General features: G+C 45.8%; 1 protein-coding gene across 2 annotated transcripts in view; it reads left to right on the top strand.

The window, feature by feature from the left end:
- The first annotated feature begins 4,324 nt into the window (after nucleotides 1-4,324).
- The window catches only part of DCP1A (decapping mRNA 1A), a 163,672-nt gene continuing 142,021 nt past the window's right edge, over nucleotides 4,325-25,975 (top strand). For both annotated transcript variants that reach the window (XM_029600874.1, XM_029600873.1), the window contains exons 1-3: nucleotides 4,325-4,731; nucleotides 21,276-21,316; nucleotides 22,818-22,945. In XM_029600874.1, the coding sequence (XP_029456734.1) occupies nucleotides 4,597-4,731; nucleotides 21,276-21,316; nucleotides 22,818-22,945 (304 nt within the window). In that variant the 5' untranslated portion in view covers nucleotides 4,325-4,596. The remainder of the gene's footprint in view (nucleotides 4,732-21,275; nucleotides 21,317-22,817; nucleotides 22,946-25,975) is intronic.

The raw sequence follows: 25,975 nt of genomic DNA, 5'->3' as shown, positions 1-25,975 counted from the left end.
GGAGCCCTGCAGTGAATACTAACGACAAAAATGGACCTGCACCGAGACAAAGGGGCCGAGGAGGAAGGAGATCGGACAACCCCCACTGGCAGATGGCGGAGGAGGCGACAAGGAGCATACAGCCTGAAGAGACCGGGAGGGAAGAATCCCCACTGACCCTCTGGTGGAGATCCACGAGGTAACACAACAAAAATCAGGGGCCTGTTGGACTCAGAGGCCAACGATCTGTCATGACTGCACCAATCGGCCCCCCCGACGAAAGAGACTGTTTCTATAGTGGGTGCCTCAGGTCAGGTACTCACTGCCCCTCTGCAGAAAGAATGAACTATACAAGTAGGCGGGACCATGGTATCCCTTATCGGATGGAACCTGCTGTGTAAGCCTCAGACCACATTGAGATTTCAACCAACAGGGGAAGTTAAAGCCTCCTTCGGGGACCATCCAGTGATACTCATCTGTCCCCTCCAAGAAGAATGGAGACTACATCTTCCCATAGTCGAACGAACCATCGAACATCGATATGAAAACAACACCCCCCTCAACAAAAACGAAGACAACTGATGGATAGTTTACCCCAAGTATGGTTCGAACAGAACCCGGGAGGAATAGCTATCGACGCTACCCCCATATGGATAGAGATGAAACAGAATGCACAGGTGATTAATCAACCTCAATACCCCATTCCATATATGGCCAGACAAGGAATCCAGATACACCTGCAAAGACTGTATGATTTGGGCATTCTTCGGCGAATCCGATCTGCTTGGAACACCCCTTTGTTGCCAGTAAAGAAGCCTGGATCTAATGACTATCGACCAGTACAAGACTTAAGAAAAGTGAATAGTCAAGTAGCAGATCTAGTAGCCCTCGTCCCAAATCCGTATTCAATCTTGGCTCAAGTCTCTCCTGCATCAAAGTGGTACAGTGTCATTGATCTCAAAGATGCCTTCTTCTCCGTCCCGGTGGCGGAGGAATGTCAAAAGATTTTTGCTTTCACATGGGAAGATGCAGATACTGGAGTAAAGCAGCAGTACACATGGACTCGGTTGCCTAAAGGGTTTAGGCACTCACCTACGCTGTTCGGTGAGCAACTGGCAAAAGATTTAAAGATGTATCAAGTAAAGTATGGGCCAGTCATACAATACGTGGATGACCTTCTGTTGTTTCGAGAGACGTACCTCGAATGTGCGGTATCCACTCTTCAGCTGCTAAAGATGTTGTACTCAAAAGGGTATCGTGCAAGTAAAAAGAAAGCGCAAATCTGTGAATTGGAAGTAGAGTATTTAGGCTTCCAAATACGTGGAGGAACCCGATGTCTGGGGATTTCTCGCACCAGTTCTATAAGAGATCAACCTGTACCCACTTGCAAGAAAGAGCTCCGGGCATTCCTTGGAGCTGCAGGATACTGTAGGCTGTGGATTGCTAACTATGCTGTTATGGCCCAACCCCTATACGACAAGCTGCGGGGTAAAGAAGCAGAATCTCAACCCTTCCAATGGGAAGGAAACGAGCTGGCAAGCTTACGTCAACTAAAAGAAGCCTTAATTGAACCACCTGCCTTAGGATTGCCAGATGTGATGAAACCATTTCATCTATTCGTCGATGAAAAGAAAGGAATGGCCATTGGGGTATTGACTCAAACTCTAGAATCATAGGAACGACCTGTTGCATATCTGTCAAAAGGAATGGACAATGTTGCAAAAGGATGGCCAGGTTGTCTTCGAAGCATTGCGGCTGCATGCTTACTAATTCCAGAAGCAGTCAAATTAACTTTTGGTCAAACTCTGAATGTAACAACTCCCCACACCATTCAAGGACTGCTAGAGACCCATGGACCAAAATGGATGACTAATTCACATCTCGTCAAGTATTAAGCCTTACTGTGTGAAACACCTGAAATTCAAATACAAGACAGCAAAAACTTGAACCCGGCCACTCTTATGCCGGCACCTGAACCAGTTGCCCATGATTGTGAAGAAGTCATGACTACAATACATTCCAGTAGACCAGACCTGAGGGATCAACCCTGGCAAGGAGCTTGGACTTTATTAACTGATGGGAGCAGCCAAATCATTCATGAGATACGTTCTGCTGGATATGCTGTTGTATCCGAAGATGAAATCGTTGAGGCTCAACCTCTTCCCCCAGGAACGTCTGCACAAAAAGCTGAACTAATTGCCCTTACTCGAGCTCTGCAGTTGGCAGAAGGACAAACTGTAAATATCTATACAGACTCTAAATATGCCTTCCTTACAATTCAAGTGCATGGAGCATTATAGAGGGAAAACAATTGAACAATGCATCAGAAGTACGTGAATTACTAGACGCAGTTTGGCTTCCTCGCAAGGTGGCTGTAATGCATTGCAAAGCACACACCAGGAAATCAAACCCTATTGTCAAGAAAATCAGAGAGCAGATGAAGCAGCAAAAAGGGGCAACTCGGGAACCCTTCCAAGCAGTATTAATTGCATCGAATCATCAGGCTTCAGGCAGTCCTGGAGCTCATCACCAACGACTGCTTTCGCTCTTAAACTCTGGGCAAAACAAAATACCAAAATTATGACTGCAGTGTACCAGAATAGATTGGTTTTAGATTACCCTCTGGCCCAGGAAGGAGGGTTTGTGGAACATTTAACCTCTCCAATTGTTGTTTACAGGTAGATGACCAAAACAAGGTTATCCAAGACATCACTGATCGCATGGTCAAGATGGCACACGTCCCTGTCCAGCAGTGGAATAGTGCTTGGGACTGGACCAATGGATTCCGTGGTTGGTTTTCCATGATCGGTGGATTTAAGAGCTTGTTTGTTATCCCAGCCAGTTTAATTCTGTTTTGTTTTTTAGGACCCTGAATTATTCCTTTCTTGCTCAAACCGCCTTCGTCGGGTGATGAAGGACATTGCTGAACGCAAAACAGCCACGCAGCTTCTGTCACTGTACATGTATTCCTCTGAGCCTATAGAACCTGTCTAACCATCCTCATGTTTTATCCTGGGCCATCTTCCCATACATGACAAGTTCGGGCTACAAAGGGGGGTGGAGCCATTAGGGCCCATCCGTCTCAAACCCGTGAAGAAACCATCGGACTGTTTGGGAAATTAGGGCCCCCTGAGAACTCAAATTGCTAATTTTTCTTGTTTCTGTTTCTTTCAGCTCCACAGTTGCGTTGTGATGGTGTGATACTTTTCATAAATAATGATAAGTATCAAAGGGGGGAATGAAGGGGTCTGAACGCTTCAACCTGACAAAGGACTTCATGTACCAGAATTCCCTGCTTCATGACGGGTTTACTTACAGTCTGCAATACAGCTGTAATTAGGACATTGAGAAACTCTCTGTCAGCACATTGCACATTTTCATTTTTTGGCTTCGCTGTTCTTATTCTCTGATAAGCTTTCACTGCTGTAACCTAGATTAGAACAATGGATGTATTATGTGAAGGGCTGTATTACTGCAGACTCGCAAATTCCTTTCCAGAACTGCAAGTCCCAGCAGCCTCTCCTGCAGAACATGGGAGAAGTTTCACGAAAGTTCCAGGGTGTCTAGGGAGGGGGTCAGTAGCCCCTTCAGCCGGAATATGCTTGCTCAGCAATGCTTAGAACGCATGTGTAAAAGATAAGAACTGTAAAGTGCATAAGAGTCTGCTCCTGGAGGGGAGGGGCATGCAGTTGTACTAAGCCTTTGTCTTAGCTGCATCTTGCTGGCAATAAAAGTCTATCTTTACGGATCAGTTGTCTGGACCTCCTTACTGACTAAAAAGAGACGGTTACAGAATCAGGACTACAAATATCACAAGTGCAAACTCAGGACTGACCCAATAGTCTCCCGCCTGGAACTGGATAATGTGGTTGCTCTGACACCATTGGTCTGTGTCTATTTTGTACTATATCTGAACACCCAGTGGTTGGCCGCGGCGCTGGAGCAAACGTAAAAGATTTGCTATCCCTTGATACAAATGAAAACTTCAGAATCTCAAGGGGTTAATCTGTGACAGCACTTCCTTTTCTATCTATCGGAGGTCGATTATGCTATGCTGCTGTTTTTGTCCTGAGAAATGGTTTTTGTTTTTTTTTTTACAAATATCCCCGAACTTAGCGAGTAACAAAATTATAGAGCTTTCCACAACTTGTCGTCATGGAGGCTTGGTAACAAGACAGTGCAATTACAATAAAGATAGCTCTGCTGCCCGTGACCCGATTTCTGCATGGATATCTGTGACTAGTCCTGATTTTGAAACTTACATCCCAGTACCTCGTGATTGCAGTTCTGTTTCCATTCAAAACTAGTTTGTACAGTTGCGGAAGCGGCCACAAAGCTCGAACTAGACAAACGTCTGCCTCCACCTAGCTTGAGCTTTTTCCACTCAGCTAAAGGCAGTGCATGCACCCAAGTTGCTAAAGTGCCCCCCCGACACAGGCGAGCTGCGAGCCCCGAGCTCACCCTGCCTGGCCCATTACACGGCTTCCGTCGCTGGCTCAAGCGGAATTAAAGGTGATTCGAGGGTGATAGGAACCGAAAATCGTGCCGTCGTGTGCCCGGGGGCGTTCTGATGGTGTTGCACTTCCGCTCGGTCCAGTCCCAAGATTCTGTGCGAAAATGGAGCGGAGGAGCGCGGCTGGGACCTGTATGAGCCTGGCGGCGCTGCAGCAGCACGATCCATATATTAGCCGCATTGTGGATGTCACTGGCCAGGTTGCCCTGTACAGCTTCAGCCCCAAAGCCAACGGTTGGGTGAGTGTTGTCTGGGAAGGGGGAAGGGGGAGCAAAGGTGGAGGGAGAAATGGCGGGGATTGCAGGCGTGAAAGATAGAAACAGGAAGAGCGAGGAGGATAAGCTGGGAGAGAGGCTCAGGAAAGAATGGAAAGAGTAAGAGAGAAACCTGAATAGGGAGAGATGGAGATTTGGAGGAAGAGTTGCGATGGGAGGGGATAGACTACGGAGAAGAGAAGGCTGACGGGGAAAGCGCCAGCGACCTGGGAAGAACTGCGAAAGGGGAATAGAGAGAGCCAGAGACTTGGGCAGGGAGAACTGTGGGACGAGATGAATAGTAAGAAAGGCGAATATTGGGGTCTGTGTCATAAGCCACGCTGAGCCTACTGCTGGTTTTCACTCATGTTTTAGCATGTGTTTTTCTCCACGAACCTTACTCAAGTATGTAATATGGATTTTAGCACAGAAAAGCCCCTGCTAAGAAAACCTGTGACTGATATCTTCCTCAGAGAGCTTACATTGGAATTTAACTTCTGGGTCTGAGATGGAGTAAACTCACACTTCTGGTTGCCAATGTTTTTTGTTGTGCCCAGTGTGGTGCTCCACTTCAGAACCAGGAAGGACTTAAATTTCCAACGTAAGTCCTTTGGCGCTTGAACCTACAGCTGAACAATGTGTAAGCTCTCTGGTGAGGGCACCTACAGCTAAATGTGCCAAACTTGGGATGCACACCACTAACGTGCATATTATTCAGTGGAAGGTGCCATTCCCAGAGAGCTTATGTTTTGTTCAGCTAAAGGTGCAAGCCTCAGAGAGCTAACACTGGAAATGTAACTTATTTTTGGTCTGAAGTGGAGTAAACTCACATTTCTGGTGGCCAGAGTTATTCTGTTGCTGTGCTCAGTGTGATACAAACAACAACATGCTACCGGAAAAGTGAGTTAATGTTTATTCCACCTCAGGCTAAGGAATTAATAAAACGTAGGAATAAGGAAGTAAGTACTTGAAGTTGGAAGAGCTGTGACCAAAATTTCCTTGCATGTAAGACTGGCATTGGGCAACCCAACTTGGGCACAGTCTTGCATGCAAGGCCATTTGGGCAAGACATGCCTAATCAAATCAAAGGGTAAGCTCTCTGGAATGGGCAACTACAGCCTTTAGGGTTGCAGAGCACCAAAGTGTATACTATTCTTGCTGTAAGTGCTTTTCCTAGAGAGCATACTCTTTGTTTTCACTTGGAATGCCTTGCCCCAAGTCAGGATACCCAGTGCCAGTCTTGCATGCATGGTCATTTTGGTCACATACCTTCCAACTTTAAGTATCTACCTCCTTACTCCTATTTTATAGCACTTTTAGTATTAGTGCGGATTTTTCAGGTTAATTCTCATTTTAGTGCATTTTGGGGCCGATGCAATAGAGTGCGCTCAGAGCGAACTGTTTAACCCTTGGTTCGACGTGGGTTTTGGATGTGCGTCCACAACCCCCTTATTCTCCAAAACGCGCACCCAACCCCCCACAAAGCTAATAGCCTCATCAACATGCATTTGCATGTGATAAGTGCTATTGGCTGTTTCTTAGTGTCCGGTCAGATATATTCAAAACAAGTGGGTTTATGCTCCCCTACCAGCAGATGGAGACGGAGTAAACTGACGTCACAGTATACAACCCCCTCTAGTGACATCAGCCTTCCCATTTTCTCCATCTCCAGCAGATGGTGGTCATGCATCTCCCCACTGGGGATTGCTTCGATTTGAAAAAAGGAGAAAAATAATTTGCCCCACTCTCCTGCGGTGATACCTTAAGGTCCCTGCCCAGTTGAGAATTCCTGAGGTGCTTTCTGTGGTCCCTCAGAGGTGTGCCTTGGTCCGGCAGTTAGTTTTTTAGCTGGCATGGACTTAGCTGCTTAAGCAGCTGAAAGGCAGCAGGTGCAGGAAGCTGAGCGTGGTGGTGACTGCAAATTCCCTCTTCCCCCATAGCCGGAGACTGTCTCTGTGCCCAGCCAAGCAAGGCTTAGCTCCAGTAAGTGTTTTTAATTAAAAAGAAAAAAAAAATTGTTGCAGAGATAGTGCCGTTCCAGAGTTCATCCCACTCCGTGGGAGATTGAGGGTTGTGGGCAGTTTGGGTTGAGCAGCCTCCATTGGCTAGGCCCCGCTTTGAGGTTTCTTGGTTGCGCGCTGCGAGGTAGGCCTCACCAGCTGTTTGCCCGCTTTTAGGCTGCCCTTTACATGATTGTCAGTTTGGCATTTGCGTCCAGCTGTGCGTCTAGTTGTGCATCCAGTGTTTTCTGGATGCCTAGTCGGGTTGATTTGTGCATCCAGGCTTATGCTTCCTTGTGTGTCCAAGTTAAGTGTTTTTTTGTGAGCCTGTCCTCTGAGCACCGCTTACTCTATGGGCACCTAGGTATGGGACACCTAGCGTTTTGATGCCCAAGGTGTCCGACGCCTAGAATTTTTGGATGTTTAAAAATAAAAATTAAAAAAAAATGCTAGATGCATGCCTCCGGCCACTGCTCAGCATGCTGTCTGGCATAATGGCACCTATTCCTGAGAAGCCTAAGCACTTTTTCTTTTGCACTGCTTGTCATATTAGGGCATCTCAGCAAGGAATGCCCTCTAATTTGTACCAGTGCTGTTTGGAGGCTCAGGGAGTTTTATCCTTTTCTGATTTCACTAAACATGGTTCTTCTCAGCCAGCTGTAGGTCTGGGTAAAAATGGCTTAGTTGGAGCGCCTGACCTTGGATCTCCCCTAACTGACTTCTCAGAAGTGTTCAGTGACTGTGCCCCAAGTGTCTCCTGGTTTGGATACTTCTACATTTTCCTGGGTAGATTTTTTCTAAGGATTGCAATCGCTTTTTGAGGTGCAGTCCTCAGCCCAGTCCACTGCTCCTAAAGGAGTAGGTAGGAACCTTGTCTGGATCTTTTCTTGAGTGCAGGAGTGATCATAGAGCGACAGTGGATCCTCCTGATAGGGATCCGGATGGCACAGATGATGACGCCGATTCCTGCTTCTCTGGAGGATGGTGAAATTCCTCCAGGTTTAGAACCATATAGAACTATGCTATGGTTCTTTCATAGAAATGAACTGCCAGCTCTGATCTCCCAGACCTTGGACATTCTTGTGATCCCTGGGACAGATTCCATGTCTTGAGCTGAAGAGAAATCCTGTTTTGGTGTCCTTGCATAAAGCTTGTACCCTCTGGGTCCAGTGGTAAGAGGGCGCTTACATTTCCGAAGGTAGATGCACTTGTGTGTGCAGTCTCCAAGTGTACCACTATTCTTGTGGAAGGAGGAGCGGCCTTGAAGGATGCTCATGCTAGAAAGATTGAGGCTGTCCTCAAGCAGTCATTTGAAGTAGTGACAATGTCCTTGCAGATCGCTTCTTATTGTTCCCTCGTGGCTTGCTCTTGTTTGCTTCTCTCCCAAGAAGTTGACGACTGTGGGTGAATTCCAGGGCAGTTATGGAATCAGCCACGGCCTTTTTGGCTGATTCGAGCTGTAATTTGGTCCAGACCCCTGCTAGAGGTCTTTGATAGTAGCGGCCAGGCACCAGTTATGGTTGAGAAATTGGTCAGCCGATGCAACCTCCAAGGCTAACCTCACCAAGTTGGCCTTTAATGGCTCGCCTTTATTTGGGAGTGAGTTGGAGAAACTGGCCAGTAGGTGGGGCGAATCTCCAGTTCATTTGTCAGAGTATAAAAAGCAGACGCAACACCCCTTTAACATGAGGGGTCGTGCTAGAGGTTCCAGGTATTTTTGACTCTTATAGAAGAGCAACCTTTCAGAGGACTTGGCCTTTTGGTAGTCCTTTCATCCTTAGCCCAGAAGAGGCACAGGCTCGGGTAGTGGAGCCTCCCACCCCCAGGCCCAGGAGATAGGGGGATGCCTCTCTCTCTTATCAGAAGTGGATTGAAATCGCATTGGATCAGTGGGTCCTGGAAGTGATGCGAGATGGATATGCGCTGGAGTTTCCCAGTGTTCTTTGGGACGTATTCATGGAGTCGCCCTGCCACTCCCTGCAGAAGAAGCAGGCGGTGGAGAGTACATTCTCAATGCTCTTAGTCTGAGGACTGTGGTCCCAGTGTCCGCGTCTCAAAAAAGAAATACGGGGCAATATTCTATTTATTTTGTTCCAAAGATGGAGGTCTCCTTTCGTCCCATCCTGGATCTCAAAGGTGTCAACCGTCATCTGCGGGAGAACCATTTCCGCATGGGAACATTGCACTCAGAGATACTGGCTGTGCAGTCGGGGGAGTTTCTGTTCTCCCTGGATCTGCCAGAAGCGTGCCTTAACATTCCCATCCGACCAGAACATCAATTCTTTCTCCGGTTTCTAGTGCTGGGGCGCCATTTTCAGTTTCGGGCGCTGCCTTTTTTGGTTTGGCCACTGCTCCCAGACTCTTCTCCAAGGTAATAGTAGTAGTTGAGGCAGAATTATGAAGGGCTGGAATCCTGTATTTGGATGACTGACTGCTCTGAGCCAGGTTGCCAGAAGAGAGCTGCCTGGTGACTCACAAGGTGATTTCCCTGCTGCAGGAATTTGGCTGGGTGGTGAACCCAACCAAGAGCGGCTTTCAGCCTTCTCAGTCACTGGAATATTTCGGGGTTTGTTTCGACAAAGTAGGGCAAGGTGTTTCTGCCAAGAGTTCGATTTCAGAAGTTGCTAGCCCAATTAATGGCCACTCTGCGCCTGACTGTATGGTCTTACCTGCAGGTATTTGCCTTGCTGGCAGCAACCCTAGAAGTGATACCATGGGCAAGGGCACATATGCATACTCTTCAGTGCTCCCTGCTGATTCACTGGAACCCACAGTCTCAAGAATATTTGAATTAACGCCTGCCCAGAGCAGGCGTTAATTTCTGAGCAGCCCAGAAAGTGTACAGAAAAGTCAGAGGAACCAAAAAGTCCAGAATATTTAGAAAAAAAAAAGTGTGCTGGTGGTCAGGTTAGGAAAAGGGATGCTCAATTAATGAGCGTCCCTTTTCCTAACCCGCTGACAGCCACCTCTCCTGGGCGCCCGCTGCTAAGGAGGCACTAGGGGCACACATTGGTCCCTAGCACCTCCTTTTTAGCACAACCTCTCATTTAAATATTTGATCGCGGGCCCAGGAGAGGTGGCTGGGGGCGCGTTAGGAAAGCGAGAGCTCAAAACCGAGCACCATTTTCTGCACAGATTTATTGCATCAGCCCCTTTGTCATTTAGTGTGCTTTTCTTTTTTAAACTCCTGCTTAGGTTGCGTCCCATTAGCTTACTGCATCCCACGGAATGTACGTGTTAAGTAAAACCCATGCTAAAAATGTTACTCCAGTTTTAGCGCAGGGTTTATTACATCAGTCCCATTGTTATAACCGCTAGTGATCCTCCGCTGGCCCCTGGAAGTTGTTTTTTAGAATCCAGTGTAGCATCCAGAATTTTCTTGAGGGCTCTGCAGAGTTCTAAGTGACCCGGTGTTAGAAGGGAATCTTTAAGCCCAGTGTTGCCTTTTTTGATTCTCTGCTTCTTTCCATGATGCATTTTATTATCTGTAGTACTGATTCCAGACAGAAGAGGGAGTTCCATAATATATTTGTTGTACATTTAAAAAACATGGGCTGGTCTAAACTCTGTTCCTAAAATTTGTTCCTTTGAGAGCTTCAAGGGTATGCAGTCCTTTTCAGCCTCTAATGTTCAAAGCAACTGAACTTTTGACTTGTTTGCTTCTGGATTTTGTTGTTTTTCCTGTGCGTCATTTTATCCCCGAGTTTCCTTTGCTTTTGTCCAAATGCATAAACATATAGGCAAAATGTATTAATTCGGTCGGATTGTGCACACACTGGAGTGCCTCAGGGATCTGTACCGGGACCACTGTTTTTTAATTATCGATAAATGATCTGGAAAAGGGAATGAGTAAGGTGATCAGATTTGCAAATGATATAAAATTATTCTAAGTAATGAAATAAGTGGATTGTAAAGAAATTGTGAGGCCAATGGCAGATGAAATTTAATGTGGATAAATGCAAAGTGATGCACGTAGGGAAAAGTAACCCACACTGTAGTTACATGATGTGAGGTTCCATATGAAGAGTTGCAACCCAGGAAAAGGATCTGTGCGTCATTGTGGACAATAGTTTAAAATCCTCGGCTCAGTGTGCAGTGGCAGTCAAAAAAGCAAATAGAATGTTAGGAATTATTAGGAAGGTAATGGAGAACAAAACAGAGAATGTCATAAAACCTTTTTATCGCTACATAGTGAGACTGCACCTAGAGTACCATGTGCAATTCTGTGTTGCCACATCTCAAAAAAGATATTGCTGAACTGGAAAAGCTATAGAAAATGTCAACCAAAATGATAAAGGGGAAGGAATAGTTCCCTTATGGGACTATTCAGCTTGGCGAAGAGACATCTGAGGAGGGATATGATAGAGGTCATTGCCAGAGGATATAGTAAAGGCAGTTAGTGTACCTGGGTTTAAAACGGTTTGGGCAAGTTCTTGGAAGAGAAGTCCATAAACTGTTATTAACAAGATAGACTTGGAAAAAGACACTACTTATCCATGGCTGTTAGCAGCATGGAATCAATTTACTGTTTGAGATTTTGCCAGGTATTTGTGACCTGGATTGGCCACTGTTGGAAACAGGATAATATGCTTGATGGACCCTCAGTCTGACCCAATATAGCAATTCTTATGTTCTTACTCTTATTGATATAGTGAAGGCACTAATCATCTTGCACAGTTTTACACACACCTTTTTATGTGTGCTAAACTCCTTGCTGCATCCGGAGTGCCATGTGCACTTTATTACATCGGACCCAAGGTGTGCAGTGTTTGCTATTGCTTGAGACTGATTTTTTTGGATCTTTTTCTGTACTGATTGGTACACTAAGCTATAGTGTACTTATAATGGATTTTTGTTTGATGCAATCGAGTAACCAGTAAAGGATTTTATTTTTTGAACAATAGTATGGCATGTGGTTTTTGTTACCTATTGGACTAGTTACAGAAGAGCTTCAGGTGGGGAAAAACCTTTATGGTCCCTGAAAGAGTGACTTTCTTCCCACTGTGTGGGAAGAATCTGAGAGTATGGGTCTAATTCTGGCCCATGTTCTCCCCCTGTGAGTCTCTGTTACCAGGAGAAGTTGGGGCACGGGCTGCATGTTTATACAGGGCATGTTATCACCTGAAAGCAAAGTTTCCTTTTTCCTCCTGCTAGACCAGCCCTTACACTTGGGGATTTCCCTGCTCCTCAGCTGCCGGTGACAGAGAGTACATCCCCTTCATGGCCTCATTCTTGCTTCCAGAGTCAAGGTGCAGTTCCAGTTGGTAGAGCCTTTGAAGCTCCTGGGGCAGCAGTTCCTTGAGGCTGCCTTTCCCAGTAGCACTGCCTCCTAAGGAGGTTTCTGGTAGTAAGCACCTAGGAGCAGATCCCTGTTTTCTCTAGGGACTGGGGATCCCTCCTAGGAGGACTCCCACTTCTTAGGATGTAAAATGTCCTAGAGGACCTGACCCTATCAAAAATATTTTTAAAGGGATATCAAGCTCTCTCCCTCTCTCTGTACCTCCCCCTCCAGTGCCTTAAATGCTCTACCTCTGCTCCTCCTGGGATTTGTGTGGGAAGAATAAAGTTTCTACAAAAAAACCATGAGAGAGCAGTCACTGATATTGGGGCAGGGGAATAGTCAGGCAATGTTGCTACAACTGGCCAGCTGCAGCAATTCCGTGGACGTGGTGAGTACTGTGGATGCTTGGCTGGGCATCCGGGAGAGGGAGCACAGCATTGAGAGCAGTAAGCTGTGTTTTAATTTTTTTAGGCCTCTAGAGCCATTCCAGTGCCAGGGGGCTGCTTAAAAAAAAAAAAGAAAAAGAGACAATGCTGCATGACCACAGGTATTTATCATGTGGCACTAAAAAGATTCCCAGTATCTCTTGTTCCTTCTGCCTGGCTTGCAGTAGGGACCCGGCCTCTCTGGATAGGCTTAGTGAGTATGCTCTTTGTGTAGGGGAAGGGTTAAGAGGGTCCAACTGCTGACAGCTACCATCACTCCAGGGGAGGAGGAGCTGCTGCCTCCTGGTCATTCAGGTCTGGTAAGTTCCCTAGCAAAAGGAGGTTCTGGGGAGAGGGCTGGAGGCAGATTAATTTACCCAGGTCAGGGCTTGGACTAGATTCTACAAGAGACCTGATGGTAGCCCACCCCATGGGGTTCTTTCCAGAGTTCATACTGGTAATGCACCAGGTTTTCTGTGCTGTGCAGGAGCCTGGCTCCATTGCTGGTTCTAAATCCCCAGACCAAGGGGCTGATGGAACGTGCATGGCCCCTAAATGTTTGTAGGCCATGCTTATACCCAAAACATCTCCTGCTTTTACAGATATGCTGCACTCCAGGGTGGAGTTCTGGTCAATGGATGAAACACAGCTTAGCATGCCCCAAGCTCTCAGGAGGCGGGGCAGTGTTTGTCATAGGGGAGAATTCCTCAATAATGAGGCTGTTTCAAAAAGAGGAGTTTTCAGCCCTCGTTACTGGTGTGCAAGTAGCCTTTAAGGTCTTAGGCACCAAAGCAGAAGACCTGGTGGAAAGTAATCCTGTCATTCAAGGGATAAGAAAGCTTTTAAGAATATTCCCCATACATGAAGCTCTAAGAGAGATGGTGCTCGTGGAGTGGGATTATCCACTGGAGCGGGGGGGGGGGGGTGCTCAGAGAATGAAAGGAAAATTATACCCTCTCATTATGGAGGAACAAAACAAACTATTGGGGCATTCAGAGGTTGACATGCTGGTATCAGCGATAGCCCATAGGAGGGACAGCCCTAAAGGTCCTCAGGACAGGAAGATTGAAGTGATCCTGAAATAGGCCTTCTCCATGGGGACCATGGCAATTTGGGCCCTGATTTGTGGAGGCTACCTAGCTCGGGTGGCCATATGCAGGATTCAGCAGTTACCTGAGAGAAGAAACTGCAGCTCTGGAATCAGCAGTGGCCTTTCTGTATGACCTGATTAGGCTATCAACTAAGTTGGTCGCCTCTGGGGTTGTAACCAGGAGACTCTTCTGGCTCTGTAATTGGGCAGGGGACTCTGTGTCCAAGTCATACTTCTGTAAACTTCCTTTTACAGGGGGGCTACTATGTGGAAAGGATTTAGAAAAATTAGTAAAGGATTTGGGTGAATCCAAACCCTAGAGTCCTGCAGGATAGAAGCCGGTTGAGCACGCGAGCGCATAGATGGCAGCATTTCAAGTACTACAAACACAAAGGTAAACATTGAGGCTTGCAGCCTCAGATATGGTTTGGAGTAAATCCCAGTCCTTTCAAGGGACCATGAGACCTACCTGTAGCTGCAAGAAGTGGTTGCCTTCCACAATAATGTCCATCGCATCCCTCAGGTGATATTGGTAGTTTCATGGTATTATGCAGAACGGTCCCAGACTACTACAGACCACTAGGTCCTGGATATAATTTTAAGGGGGCACACATCTTCCAGTACCAAATGCCTTTATGATTTCCTCCTGCACATCGCAAATCAAAAGCAAGGCAGTGAGAATGACCCTGGAAAGTTTACAGGACTTGGATGCCATAGCCCAAGTACTTCCCAGGAAAAGAGGCAAGGAACATAATCTCTTTAGTAGTTCCAAAGGATGGCATCCTGACTTAGATTTAAAAGGGGTCAACAAGTGCTTGAGGGGACCCCACTTCAGAATGGAGGCCCTCTGCTTGGTTATGGCGGGAGTAAGAAAAGAAGTGTATCTGGGATCATTGGATCTGACAGAGGCCTCCATATATCATTAGACCTTCTTTGCAAAGTCTTCATTTTTGCATTCCTAGGCCATCACTTTCAGTTTCAGGCCTTACTGATCAGGCTTGAAACTGCCTCAAGGACCTTACATCCTTATTTGGACAATTTGTTCTTTAGACAACACTGCCCAGGAGAACCAGCAGGTTCTAGAAAGACTGGACTATAGATGCTGAACTATGCAAAGAACCTTCTCAGTTGCTAGAGTTCTGAGGCATGATCCTAGATATGATGGACAGATGTGTCACTTGACATCCAAGAAGGTCACCAAAATAATAAAGCAAGTACAGGTTTTTCGCACCCTAGGTTGCCCCAAGTTATTGGATTATCTCCAGCTAGTAAGGCTAATGATAGCCTCTACAGATGTAGTTCTCTAGGCCAGGGCCTATATGCACCTGATGCAGTAGTCACAGCTAGCCCGCTGGTCTCCAGCTTCTCAGGTTTATGATCTTTGCCGATCTCACGGGTGGCAGAGGAGAATGTGGACTGGTGACTGGAGCCCTCCAACCTCATAAAAGGGTGGACCTAGAACCACCCAACTGGATAGTTCTAACCAGAGATACCAGTATAATCGAGTTGGGAGCTTATTGCCAGGGGCATCTGGACCAAGGCAGCTGGTTGGAAGAAGAAGCTGTCTGACTGACAAACTAATTAGCGATGAGAGCCATCACGTTAGCACTTTAGGTCTTTATACCAAGAAAAAAGAAAAAGGCAGTTGGAGTCCCCTCTGTCAGTACCACTGCAGAGTCATACATGAACAAGTAAGGGAGCACTCACAGGCCCAGGCTTGTGAAGGAGTGACTGGATACTTAGATGGTAGAGAGGAACCTGCCCCAGTTGTCAGCCTCTTTTAGTGCAGAAAAAAAAATGTTCATGTAGACTCTCTCAGCAGAAACCGGCTGGATCCAGGAGAATGGGAACTAAGCCAGCAGGCCCCTTGATATTAGAACAATAATGTCATGGGGTCTTGATTGCTGTGGTCTTGATGGCGATTCGAGCTAAAGCAGTTAGTTTCTTCAGTCGGAAGGAATCAGGATCCAGTGAGACAGATGCCCTAATCCGACCCTGGCCAAAGGGCAAGCTCCTGATTGTATTTCCACCTTGGCCCCTGGTAGGCAAAGTAATAAAGAGGATCACCCTTCAGAGGTGATAACTGTTAGATCTGGATTGGCCAAGGAGGCCTTGGTATGCAGACCTAATAAGCCTTCTAGTATGGACCCCACTGCAATTCGTCAGAAAAAAGGAGTTGCTGTGGCAGGGTCCAATACCAAAGGAAGACCCACATCCATTTTGTCGTACGGCCTGGCCTTTGAAAAGGGCATGGCAGTGAGGCAGGGGTTATTCCCAAGCAGTCGTGATGACCATGCTAAAAGCACACAAAAGTTGGGCCATATTCCAGTTTGGAGGCTGTTTGAAGCTTACAGTCGGGAACATAACTCTTCCCCATGGAAGTCTGATACCTGTGAATCCTACACTTCTTGCAGAAGGGTCTGGGCAAAGGCCTAGCACTTGATTCACTAAGAAGTGAATAGTGGCAGTCATTTCTTTAAAAAGGGGCTGCATCAAAAGTATCCAGGTAGCCGCACATCTGGATGTCATGCACTTTTTTTTAAAGAGGGTGAAGCATATATGACCATCCTTTAGATCAACTTTTCCTCGGTCAGATCTTAACCTGGTCCTTAGAGTCCTAGCAGGAATACCCTTTGAGGCAAGCATCCAGGAAGGATCTAACATTAAAACTAGCAATCTGCTCTATGGGATGCATTTCAGAATTGCAAGCTCTGTCATGCAGAGAGCCCTACTTAAGTCATTTCCCCTCATTCAGTCACTTTTCAATGCCCTCATTCCTCCCAACAGTAGTGTCTCCCTTCAACCTGAATCAGGCAGTTTCTTTACCAGCATTCAGGAGGAAGGAATGTAAGGGGAAAGGAAGACAGTCTACACATACACCTACTGGATGTGTGCTGTGTGATATTAAAATACTTAAAGGTAATGAACCCTGCCACGAATAACCTGGCAGGTTATTCGTGCTGTTTGGGAGACCTCAAAAGGGAGCAGCAGCCTCCAAGACCATGATAACCAGATGGATTAAAGAAGTGATCTCTTGCAGCCTACATACTCAACAGTAGGCAAGCACCATTGGAGCTCCACACATACTCCATGAAGACAAAGGTGTCATCCTGGGCAGAAGCATCATCTGTCTCCTAGGGTAAAATCTGCAGGGCTGTTACCTAGTCTTCCTTGTACTTGTTTTGCAAGCACTGTAGTCTGCATATACAGACTGAGGAGGAAACGGCCTTTGGGTCAGGGGTCCTGAAGACAACCCTGTCCAACTACCATCCAGCCCAGGGGTAGCTTTTGTATTTTCCAGACTGGCATAGCAGGAGGAAAACAAAGGTAATATTTTCTTACCTGAGCATTTTCTTTCCTTGAGTCCTGCTAGACTAGTCCAGGCCCACTCAGGAACACAGGCCACAATAAAAGACATCTGAGGTAATCTGGTGCTCTCTGTTGCTCTCTCTCCCCCCCCCCCCCTTTGCCTTCCCTTTGGGAGGGGGAATAACCTCTAGGGTTTAAAAAAAGGGGGGGAGGGGAAGAAATATAATACAATTTGAGAGAAAGGAGCTAAAATGGGGTCCTTGTCTGGTTCCTTTTGATGGCTGGCTGCTGGCAAGGGCCTGTGACCACTTCCCCTTCTTTAGCCACGAATGAGCTGATGAATGGCGTGTGCCCTTTATCGTCATCAGCTGAGGAGTGGGGAAATCCCCCAAGTGTAAGGATTGGTCTAGCACAGCGGTTCTCAACCTGTGGGTCGCGACCCCGGCGGGGGTCGAACGACCAAAACACAGGGGTCGCCTAAAGCAGGTCCCCAACCACCGGTCCGCGGACCAGTACCGGGCCGTTGGGGTTTTTTGCCGGTCCGTGGCGCCGCGGCTGCTGCGGGGAGGCGGGGCGAAGCTGGAGACCTGCCTCCTCCAACCCCAAAAGGGAAGAGACCAGTGGCGTAGCCACGGGTGGGCAGGTGCCCACCCAACTGGCACTGGAACTGCAAGGCTGTCGCGGGATCCCATCCCCGCGACAGCGAACAAGAGAACCCACGCCTCGCGCGCCATCACGGCACACATGGGGAAGCGCTGCTGCGGCCGTATGGCCAACCGGTCTTCCTGTTCGGGGGGGGGAAGCGGAAGCGCTGCGCGCAGCTTCCGCTTCCTCCCCCCAATGCAGGAAGATCAGCTGGTCTCTCCTGCTGCCACCCGTTCTCCTGCTATCTTCGGGCCAAACGGCCGCCGATTTTCCTGTTTGGGGGAGCGGAAGCGCTGCGCACAGCTTCCGCTTTCTCCCCCAAAGCAGGAAGATCAGCTGCCTCTCCTGCTGCCACCGGCCTCCTGCTATCTTCGGGCGTCGGGCCGTACTGCCCGCCGATCTTCCTGCTGGGGGGGAGGGAGGAAGCGTACGTTGTGCGCTGCGCTTCCGCTCCCCCCCCCCCTGACAGGAAGTTCAGCGGGCTGTACGGCCCGACGTCCGAAGATAGGAGTCCGGTGGCAGCAGGAGAGGCAGCTGATCTTCCTGCTCTGGGGGAGAAAGCGGAAGCTGTGCACGTGCTTGAATGTGTATGTGTGGATGAGAATGGGAGTGTGTGTGGGTGAAAACTGGAGCCTGGGTGTGTATGTGGGTGAGAATGGAAGCTTGAATATGTGGGTGAATGGGAGCTCGAATGTGTGTATGTGTGGTTGAGAATGGGAGCCTGGGTTTGTGGGTGGGTGAGAATGGGAGCTTGAATGTGTGTATATATGGGTGAGAATGAGAGCCTGGGTTTGTGTGGGTGGGTGAGAATGGAAGCTTGAATATGTGGATAAGAATGGGTGCTTGAATGTGTGTATGTGTGGGTGAGAATAGGACCTTAAATGTGTATATGTATGGATGAGAATGGGAGCTTGAATATGTGTGGGTGAGACTGGGAGCATGGGTTTGTGGGTGAGAATGGGAGTCTGGGTTTATGTGTGTGGGTGAGAATGGGTGCCTGGATGTGCGTCTGTGTGTGCATAAGAATATAAGCCTGGGGAGGGGTGAGAAAGTGAGAACTTGTATGTGTGTCTGCAGAGAATGTGAGCTTGTGGGGGGGGGGGGGGGGAGAGCATATGAGAGTGACAGCTTGAGTGTGTGAGAGGGAGTCTGTGAGAGAAAGCGTGTATGTATGTGTGTGTGTGTGTGTGGAAGGGAAGAAGACAGTAATAGAAGAAAGACACTGAAAAGGAATTAGGAAATGAGCTATAAGGGAAAAAATGGGAAAAAGAGACCAGGACCAACTGATTAGAAAAATACAAAGATCAGACAACAAAGGTAAACATATATATCTATATTTTGAGATGTTAGCAATTTAAATATAAGCAACACAACCTCTCTCTCAAAATTTATGGACAGGTAGGAGCCGTGTATAAAATCGTAATAATAAGAAGGCTAAAGTACCACAAATCACCGTGAATTATGTTTGTATCATTAAATAAACCTCATACTTAGGCGTAGATGTGAATGCTATGCTGCATAATTTGGCATTATTTATCAGTAAAAAAAACAACTAGTAGACCTGCATGCCTACAGCCCACCCATGTTAACCTTGTGCCCACCCAAAAAATCAATTCTGGCTACGCCACTGGAAGAGACATGGCCCAAAAAGCTAGCGTGTCGCAGTAAAGTATGTGGCTGGAGCCGCGCAGGCAGGAAGGAGGTGTATCAGCCACTGCAGGTGCTCCTCCTACTTCCTTCCTGCCTGCCCTGCCCCGGAAGACAAATGTTGCCGGAGCCACATGGGCAGGAAGGAGGAGGCGCGTCAGCTGCGTGGGTAGAAGAGGTGCTTCAGCCGCGTGCAGAAGAGGAGCAGCGGGGCCGGGAAGACTAGGGCCGCTGCAGAGCCCATCCTGTGGCAACCCGTAAAGAAGAGGCCCAGAGGTGAGAGAGAGGTGTGTGCGAGTATGAGATGAGTTGAGAGATTGTGTGTGAGAGTGAGTTGAGAGACTGTGTGTGTTTGCAGAGACAGCATGTGAGAGCCTCTGTGTGTGTGAAAGAGACAGCATGTTAGAGTGAGAGCCTGTGCTTGAGCAAGGCAGCATGTGGGGGTTTGAGAGAGCTTGTGTGTGAGACTCAGACAGCCTGTGCCAGTGAGAGACTGTGTGTATGAATGATTGCATGAGTGAGAGCCTGTGTGTGTGAGAGAGAAATGCACGTGAGAATGAGAACCTGACTGTGTGTTTGAGGGAAGAAGACAGGTGGAGAGAAAAGAAATAGAAAAAAAGGCAATATAAAAGGAAATGGCAAAAAAATAAGAAAGGGAAGCAGATGTAAAAAAAAAATAAATTACTTTTTACTGATTGGTACATGTAATCTTTGGGAATGTGCAAGAGTAGCACTTTCTCTATGGCGGATCTCACAATGTACGAGATCAACATGGAGGAAGTGGAAACCCACGGGGCCTGCACAAAGGAGGCAGCAGAATGGGCTTCAGTGCCAATAGCAGCAATCAGCGCCTCCCCAATAGCCACGTGGCAGTAATTAGATTAATTGTTTGACTCAGCTGGAGGTGACAAAGTTTGAAGTTGGATGTGAAATCAGCTTGATCTGGTGGAGAATTAGGATTGCTGTTACACATGAACTGTATTTGGCAAACATAAAGGGAGCCAGGATAATCAATTGATGCCTGCAGCTGAGGACTGATTCATTATGACTCATGTAGAAATTAGTGCATTTTCCAGATTAGTCTGCATAACACAATTCTCAACATTCAGCATTATTTCTGCTGCATAGAGTTTTATCTGAGAGGCTCTGAGGTTGTGAGGGAGCCAGTAAGAGTGAGAGCATGAGTGTGTATGAGAAAATCCAGGGGAGTAAGAGTGTGTGTGAGTGGGGGGGGGGGGGGGGGGGGGGGGGAGAGAGTGTCTTACACCCTGAGAGTGTATCAGTGTCTGTGAGAGTGAGAGGTTATGGTGGGTATAAGAGCATGAATGTGTATGTATGTGACAGTGTATGTGTGAGAGAGAATGGACATGTGAGTATGTGTGAGAGAGAGAGGATAACCTCCTAATCCTCGACAATATCAGGGTGTCTGGAAATCAAGAGCTCCCATGTATGGACAGCAGGGGCTTTTAAAAATCCTTATTAGTTTTAATTATTGTGTGTTATTTGATATATGTGCTGTTTTGAAATATTTTATAGGTGTTTGGGAAATTATAAAATGTATATGATTTTAATTAATAGAAATTCTATTTATCAGTAATTTTAAAATATTCTTTTATTAGTATGGTTTTACTATTATAACTGATGCTTTATGTTTAATTTTATTGTTTTATGAGGAATGGTGGTTCTGTTTATAAATGTCATAATAAATAAGTATGCACTAAAATCCAACCCCATCCATAACCCCGCCCCATATGACCAAAGCCCCACCCTCGCCCCGCCCTCGCGGGGCGAGGGCAGGGCGAGGGGTCACCGCAACATGAGGAACTGTATTGCGGGGTCACGGCATTAGAAAGGTTGAGAACCACTGGTCTAGCAGGACTAAAGGTAAGAACAGTTTTATCATACTAAGCATCTTTAGAGATCATTTTCTCTTTAAAATTCAAATAATGCCATTGAGGGGAAGCAATACAGAATTTGGTATGCAGTGCTTACGTTTAACTACATAAAACGATTGATCCAGGTATTTTCTGTGAAATGTGTTAATGCTTTACTCTTGACTCTTACTCTGAAAGCTCAAAATTTTTTAAAGGAGCATGTGCAAGAACCGAATGCTGTTTTTGATTTATTTGCAGGAGAAGACAGACATAGAGGGTACCTTATTTGTGTACACACGGTAAGTTCTGAGTTTGTAGATGATGATGTTGTGGTGGGAAGATCTAACCCCAGAACTGTCATCGAGGTTTGCAGATATCACAGGATGCTTCTTGGGGTGCAAATTTGATTTTTCCAAAACTGCTGGTTTCCTCAGATTGATGGATGCTAGGTTAAGCTTTGGAATGTGGAGGTGTCAAACCATGTAGAGTTTTGTCTTAAGCAGATGATGCCTTCAGAAAGGGGTTGCCTGAGATTTTATGGGTAGGGTTACACCGCTTTTTGGTCATCTTGTATTCTTATTTTTATTTTCATATACCGTACTGTGTGTGGCTGTTATGTATGGACTATAATATAAAATGTTACTTTAATTATGTAAGTATAGTATGTGACATGGACTTGATACCTCTCTTTGAAACTGCTTTTCAACTTTTTACACATTTTATAACACACTTTTTTGAGTTTGCTTGAACTTCATGTCACACCTAACCAGTTTTTGCACATTGCCCTTCCCCTCTCGTTACATGAGCCTGTTTTTCTCTCACTTCTCACATCCTTTTACTCCTTCCAACAGGTGATACTTTTCCCTACTTGTCAGAGTGCTATAGGTCCCTACATAGAAATTACAAGCTAGCAGAATATTTCACCTTTGTTATACGTGCAGTACACTCAGACCCTCATCAAATACAGAATAATGGACTACAAATTAAAAATAGAAATATGCAGACAAAAACTGAATTGGAAACCTCCTTAGAAGCCAAACTCTGCATTCAGTGCAACACTGAAAAAAGAGAAACAGAAATGCATTTCTTCCCATACCTGCAAAATATACAGATATGAGATGTATGCTTCCAAAACCTGACACATTCCGGTCGCTAAACTGAATAATTTTATTTCTACTATTGTTTTCTGGGTATTTTTATTTTCTAATTGCATTGGTCCCTGGTCTCTCTCTTTTCTTGTATTGGTCTTCTCATATCTCCTTTACCAGAGTCTCCTTAGTTTTCATTTCTTCTTTCTCTCCCTGTTATGTTCACTTTCTTCCACACATCTGGCTGACATCTTTCCTTTTAATCTTTTTCCTGCCTCTATCCTCTGATTTCACCCCATCTTCTTTCCTTTCTCACACTCCTGTCTTCAGTCACCCTCTCTGTTTTACAGGTCCCATTCCCCCTCTGTCATTACCCACTCTCTAGTCACCTGTTTCAACCTCCCCTGCTGCTGGTGCCATTCTTGACAGCCGGGGCTGGACTATGGAGGGGGACGTGAGGGATACTTGCCTTCCTATGGTGATGCCACTGGAAGGAGGAGAACAATGAGCTAGGGCTGCTGCTGCCACGGCATAGCAAGAACCTAGCTGCAGCACACCAGCTGGGGAAGCAGTAGCATTGGATTCATAGATAACTATCACTAAAGCATTTTTTAGTTGAATTTCACCCTGTGTGATTTATGCAACTGATATTTAAAATGTATTGCTCGTTAAGTAAAATTTTGATATACATTTTCTTTCACTGAACTCGCAGGTCAGCTTCTCCCCAACATGGTTTTACAATCATGAATCGCCTAAACATGCACAATCTAGTTGAACCAGTGAACAAAGATTTGGAGTTTCAACTCCACGAACCCTTTCTTCTTTACAGAAATGCAAGCCGTGAGTACAACCATTCCATGTTTATGTTGGAAAATAATTGGAATTTTGTTTCTGGATTGAGTGTTTGTCTAACTTTTAATTTTGAGTGGTTTATAAAATGAGAAATTCTTGGGTGGTTGCAAGTGAAAGGCTCATGCCACCATAGCACTATAGAGGCTGGTTCAGATAGAAGCCCAAAGGAGGAGGAAACTGTAAGGCCCAAAAAAATGTTTACACAATCTGCTATGCTGTTTCAGAGGTAATATTGATATATCAAAGCCACTCACTGTTCCTGTGGTTTCTTATTATGTAACATTCTATTTAAGATTTCTAGTGTCGCATTTTAGTGATACAGAGTGCAGTCTGGGCTTGGGACAGCATAGAATCATTCTGAAATAGTCGAACGTAGAAAAGATATACCAGTATGTGCATCTGTGAAAATGGCAGTTCCAGAGAGCAGGATGTGTCAGTAAGTTGGTACCGTGTTGCATGGCCTCTCCCATCTTAATGAAATTCTTGTTCAGGTTGGAGGGGACAAAAAGTGAAAGTCTTTCAATAGCTAGTATGAAGTGTGTTGATGACTTCATTTCAGTTCCCAGTGGACAGGTTTTCACAGCACTTATAAAACTGTGATCAGAATTGTCACTAATTGGCAATCTCAGCTGAAGGTACATGGAAGCCGATTTCTTCCCTCCCTGGAAATTGGTTAATCAGAACTGCAGGATTGAAGCCCATGGATAGGGTAACGTAGGGCAACCCTGCCACCTATGAATCCCTATTTTGCCTCCAGTGCTGGTAGTCTGACCCCTTATGAACTTCTAAAATTTAATTAGAAAAAAAATGTAGACAAGCTTCTGACTTCTTTGTCCTCTGGCAGGTATGAACAGTTTCTGAGCTGTTTTTTCATTGATAGCTGTTAAAGTAGAGGTCCAAGGGCAGAAAGTTTAGTAAGAAAAGATCAAACCCAGAACTTTGGAATATCCCAGAGTTCTCTAGTCTTCAGGAATTAATGTTGAGATGATCATTCCTGAGACACTGGTTCTCAGGCTGATAATGTTATATTTCTTGGGAGTTGTTTGTGTGAAGTCATCAGAAACAAGCCCATAAATGGAAGGCCATACAGTATATGCTTACAATATTACTGTGCTTTGTTGCTTTTTTTAATCTCCTTGGTTGCATCTGTTTGAGTATACAACAGATGTTGTACATGTCATTAATTGAATCCTCATTAATATTCATATGCCTAAGCACATCTGCAAATTACCATCAGTTTGCTAAATTTGAGAAGAGCAGAGGGCAAGAGGGAGACATTGAAGCTCCATCAGTTGCTGATGAGACTGGTGAGGGTGGGAGAAAAATAGGTGTTACTGAGCTTCACTATTGTTAGGAACCTTCCAGCAAGGCTGTTCTAATTTTTTTTTTGCATTCTAATGCTTAGTTTGGAACGTGCAAAGGGCATATTTTTACCAATATGATTCTAAACTCTAAAGTACATGTAAGGGGCCTTGTCAACTTCACTGACACAAAAGCTGTCATGTTCCTACTGGACCCAGTGCAAAAGCCAAAAGATGCACTGGGTCCTTCCTGACAATAACGCTCCCAAGGAGCAATGAGTATAATGGTTGGAATAAAGCCCTCTAACAACAAATAGTTTTCAGTGTGAAATTTAGTCTTTCTGAAATATGTCTTACACTTCTACATTCTCTCTTAGCTCCTAAGCATTGATCTCTAGGTAAAAATGAAGCTTCCTAAACGGAAGAGCAGCATTGCATTCTCAGGAAGATTTTGTTTGAAAGCAACATAACCTGTGTGGGATTTAGCTGATCATGGGCTACTAGTGTCCAGACTTGACTTGATGGATATTGCTCTGAAATGGGCTGCTCCCATTTCTCACTGGTAGAAAGCCTGATGTTGTCATAGGGTGGAACCTGTTCTGGCCCTGTGCTAGATTGTGGCATGCCCTAGGCCTCTGTGTTAATACTGCTTCTCTTCAATGTTTAGCCCATTTATTCCACTAATTTTAAGGTTCATTATAGCTTGTTATCTTGATGCTTATGATATACAGTAATGAGTAACTGTGATGCCTGATCAGGCCAGTGAAACTGCATCCTTGTTTGTCAGCAATTGCAGACTGAGTGAGCTGCAGTAAACTTGGGATAAATGCTGATAAAGATACTCTTCCCAACCATTAAGAGGTTAGAAGCTTGGGAGTCTAGCTTTTGATTCTTCCTTTACAATATAGTAAAAAAAAATTGGTGTTATGGCTCGGAGTGCAGTTTTAACCTACATAAAGTCCATTGTATCTAATCTTTTTTTTGCAGTCTCGTGGTCTTGCTACCGTGATCCATGTACTTGTAAATCAGACTACTGCAATACATTGTAGCACATTAATCTAAAATGCCTATAAGATGTTTGGGCTACATTGTTACTAGATAAGAACGTTTTTGATTCTTGCTTTTTTACTTTCCCAGCTGTATTGGTTGCCTGTGGAGGAAAGAATTTAATTTTACATTCTTTGTATGATATTTTTTTTTTTTAAAAGTGCATTAGGGTCACCCTTGCTGTTTGGTTGATTTGTTGGTGGCTTATAGCCCATCAAGAACATTTCAATCCTTGCAACTTGCCTTGCTTGTTACCCCTGGGTTATCAGAGGCATAACTGTTATCAAGGCATGGAACTTTTGTCTACTTTGGCCCAGCCATGTAGAATTTGATACCAGGTGTTTCCTAGTGTGTAGCAGATGGACTCAGAACCAGTGGGTATGGTGTACTCCTGATAGCAGTTGGAGACGGATCAGATTTCAATCTGACGTCAGCCCTAGTACATATACCCCTGCAGGAGGTGCAGCTCTTCAGTATTTTCCGTCTCCATAGCCGTTAGGGACTCTATGCACGCTAGCACAGTGTTAGAGTAATTTTACCAAAGAAAACCAAATTAAGAAGAAATATTACCTCTACAGACAAGCCCCGCTCTCCTGCGGTGACATGCGTTGGGTCCCTCCCCCAGTTGAGATTTCCCGAGGTGATTTCCGCGATCCCTCGGACCGGCAGC

This window comes from Rhinatrema bivittatum, chromosome 4 (genome assembly GCF_901001135.1).
Source record: "Rhinatrema bivittatum chromosome 4, aRhiBiv1.1, whole genome shotgun sequence".
NCBI classification, from domain to species: Eukaryota; Metazoa; Chordata; class Amphibia; order Gymnophiona; family Rhinatrematidae; genus Rhinatrema; species Rhinatrema bivittatum.
This window is presented reverse-complemented; position numbering and strand designations above follow the sequence as displayed.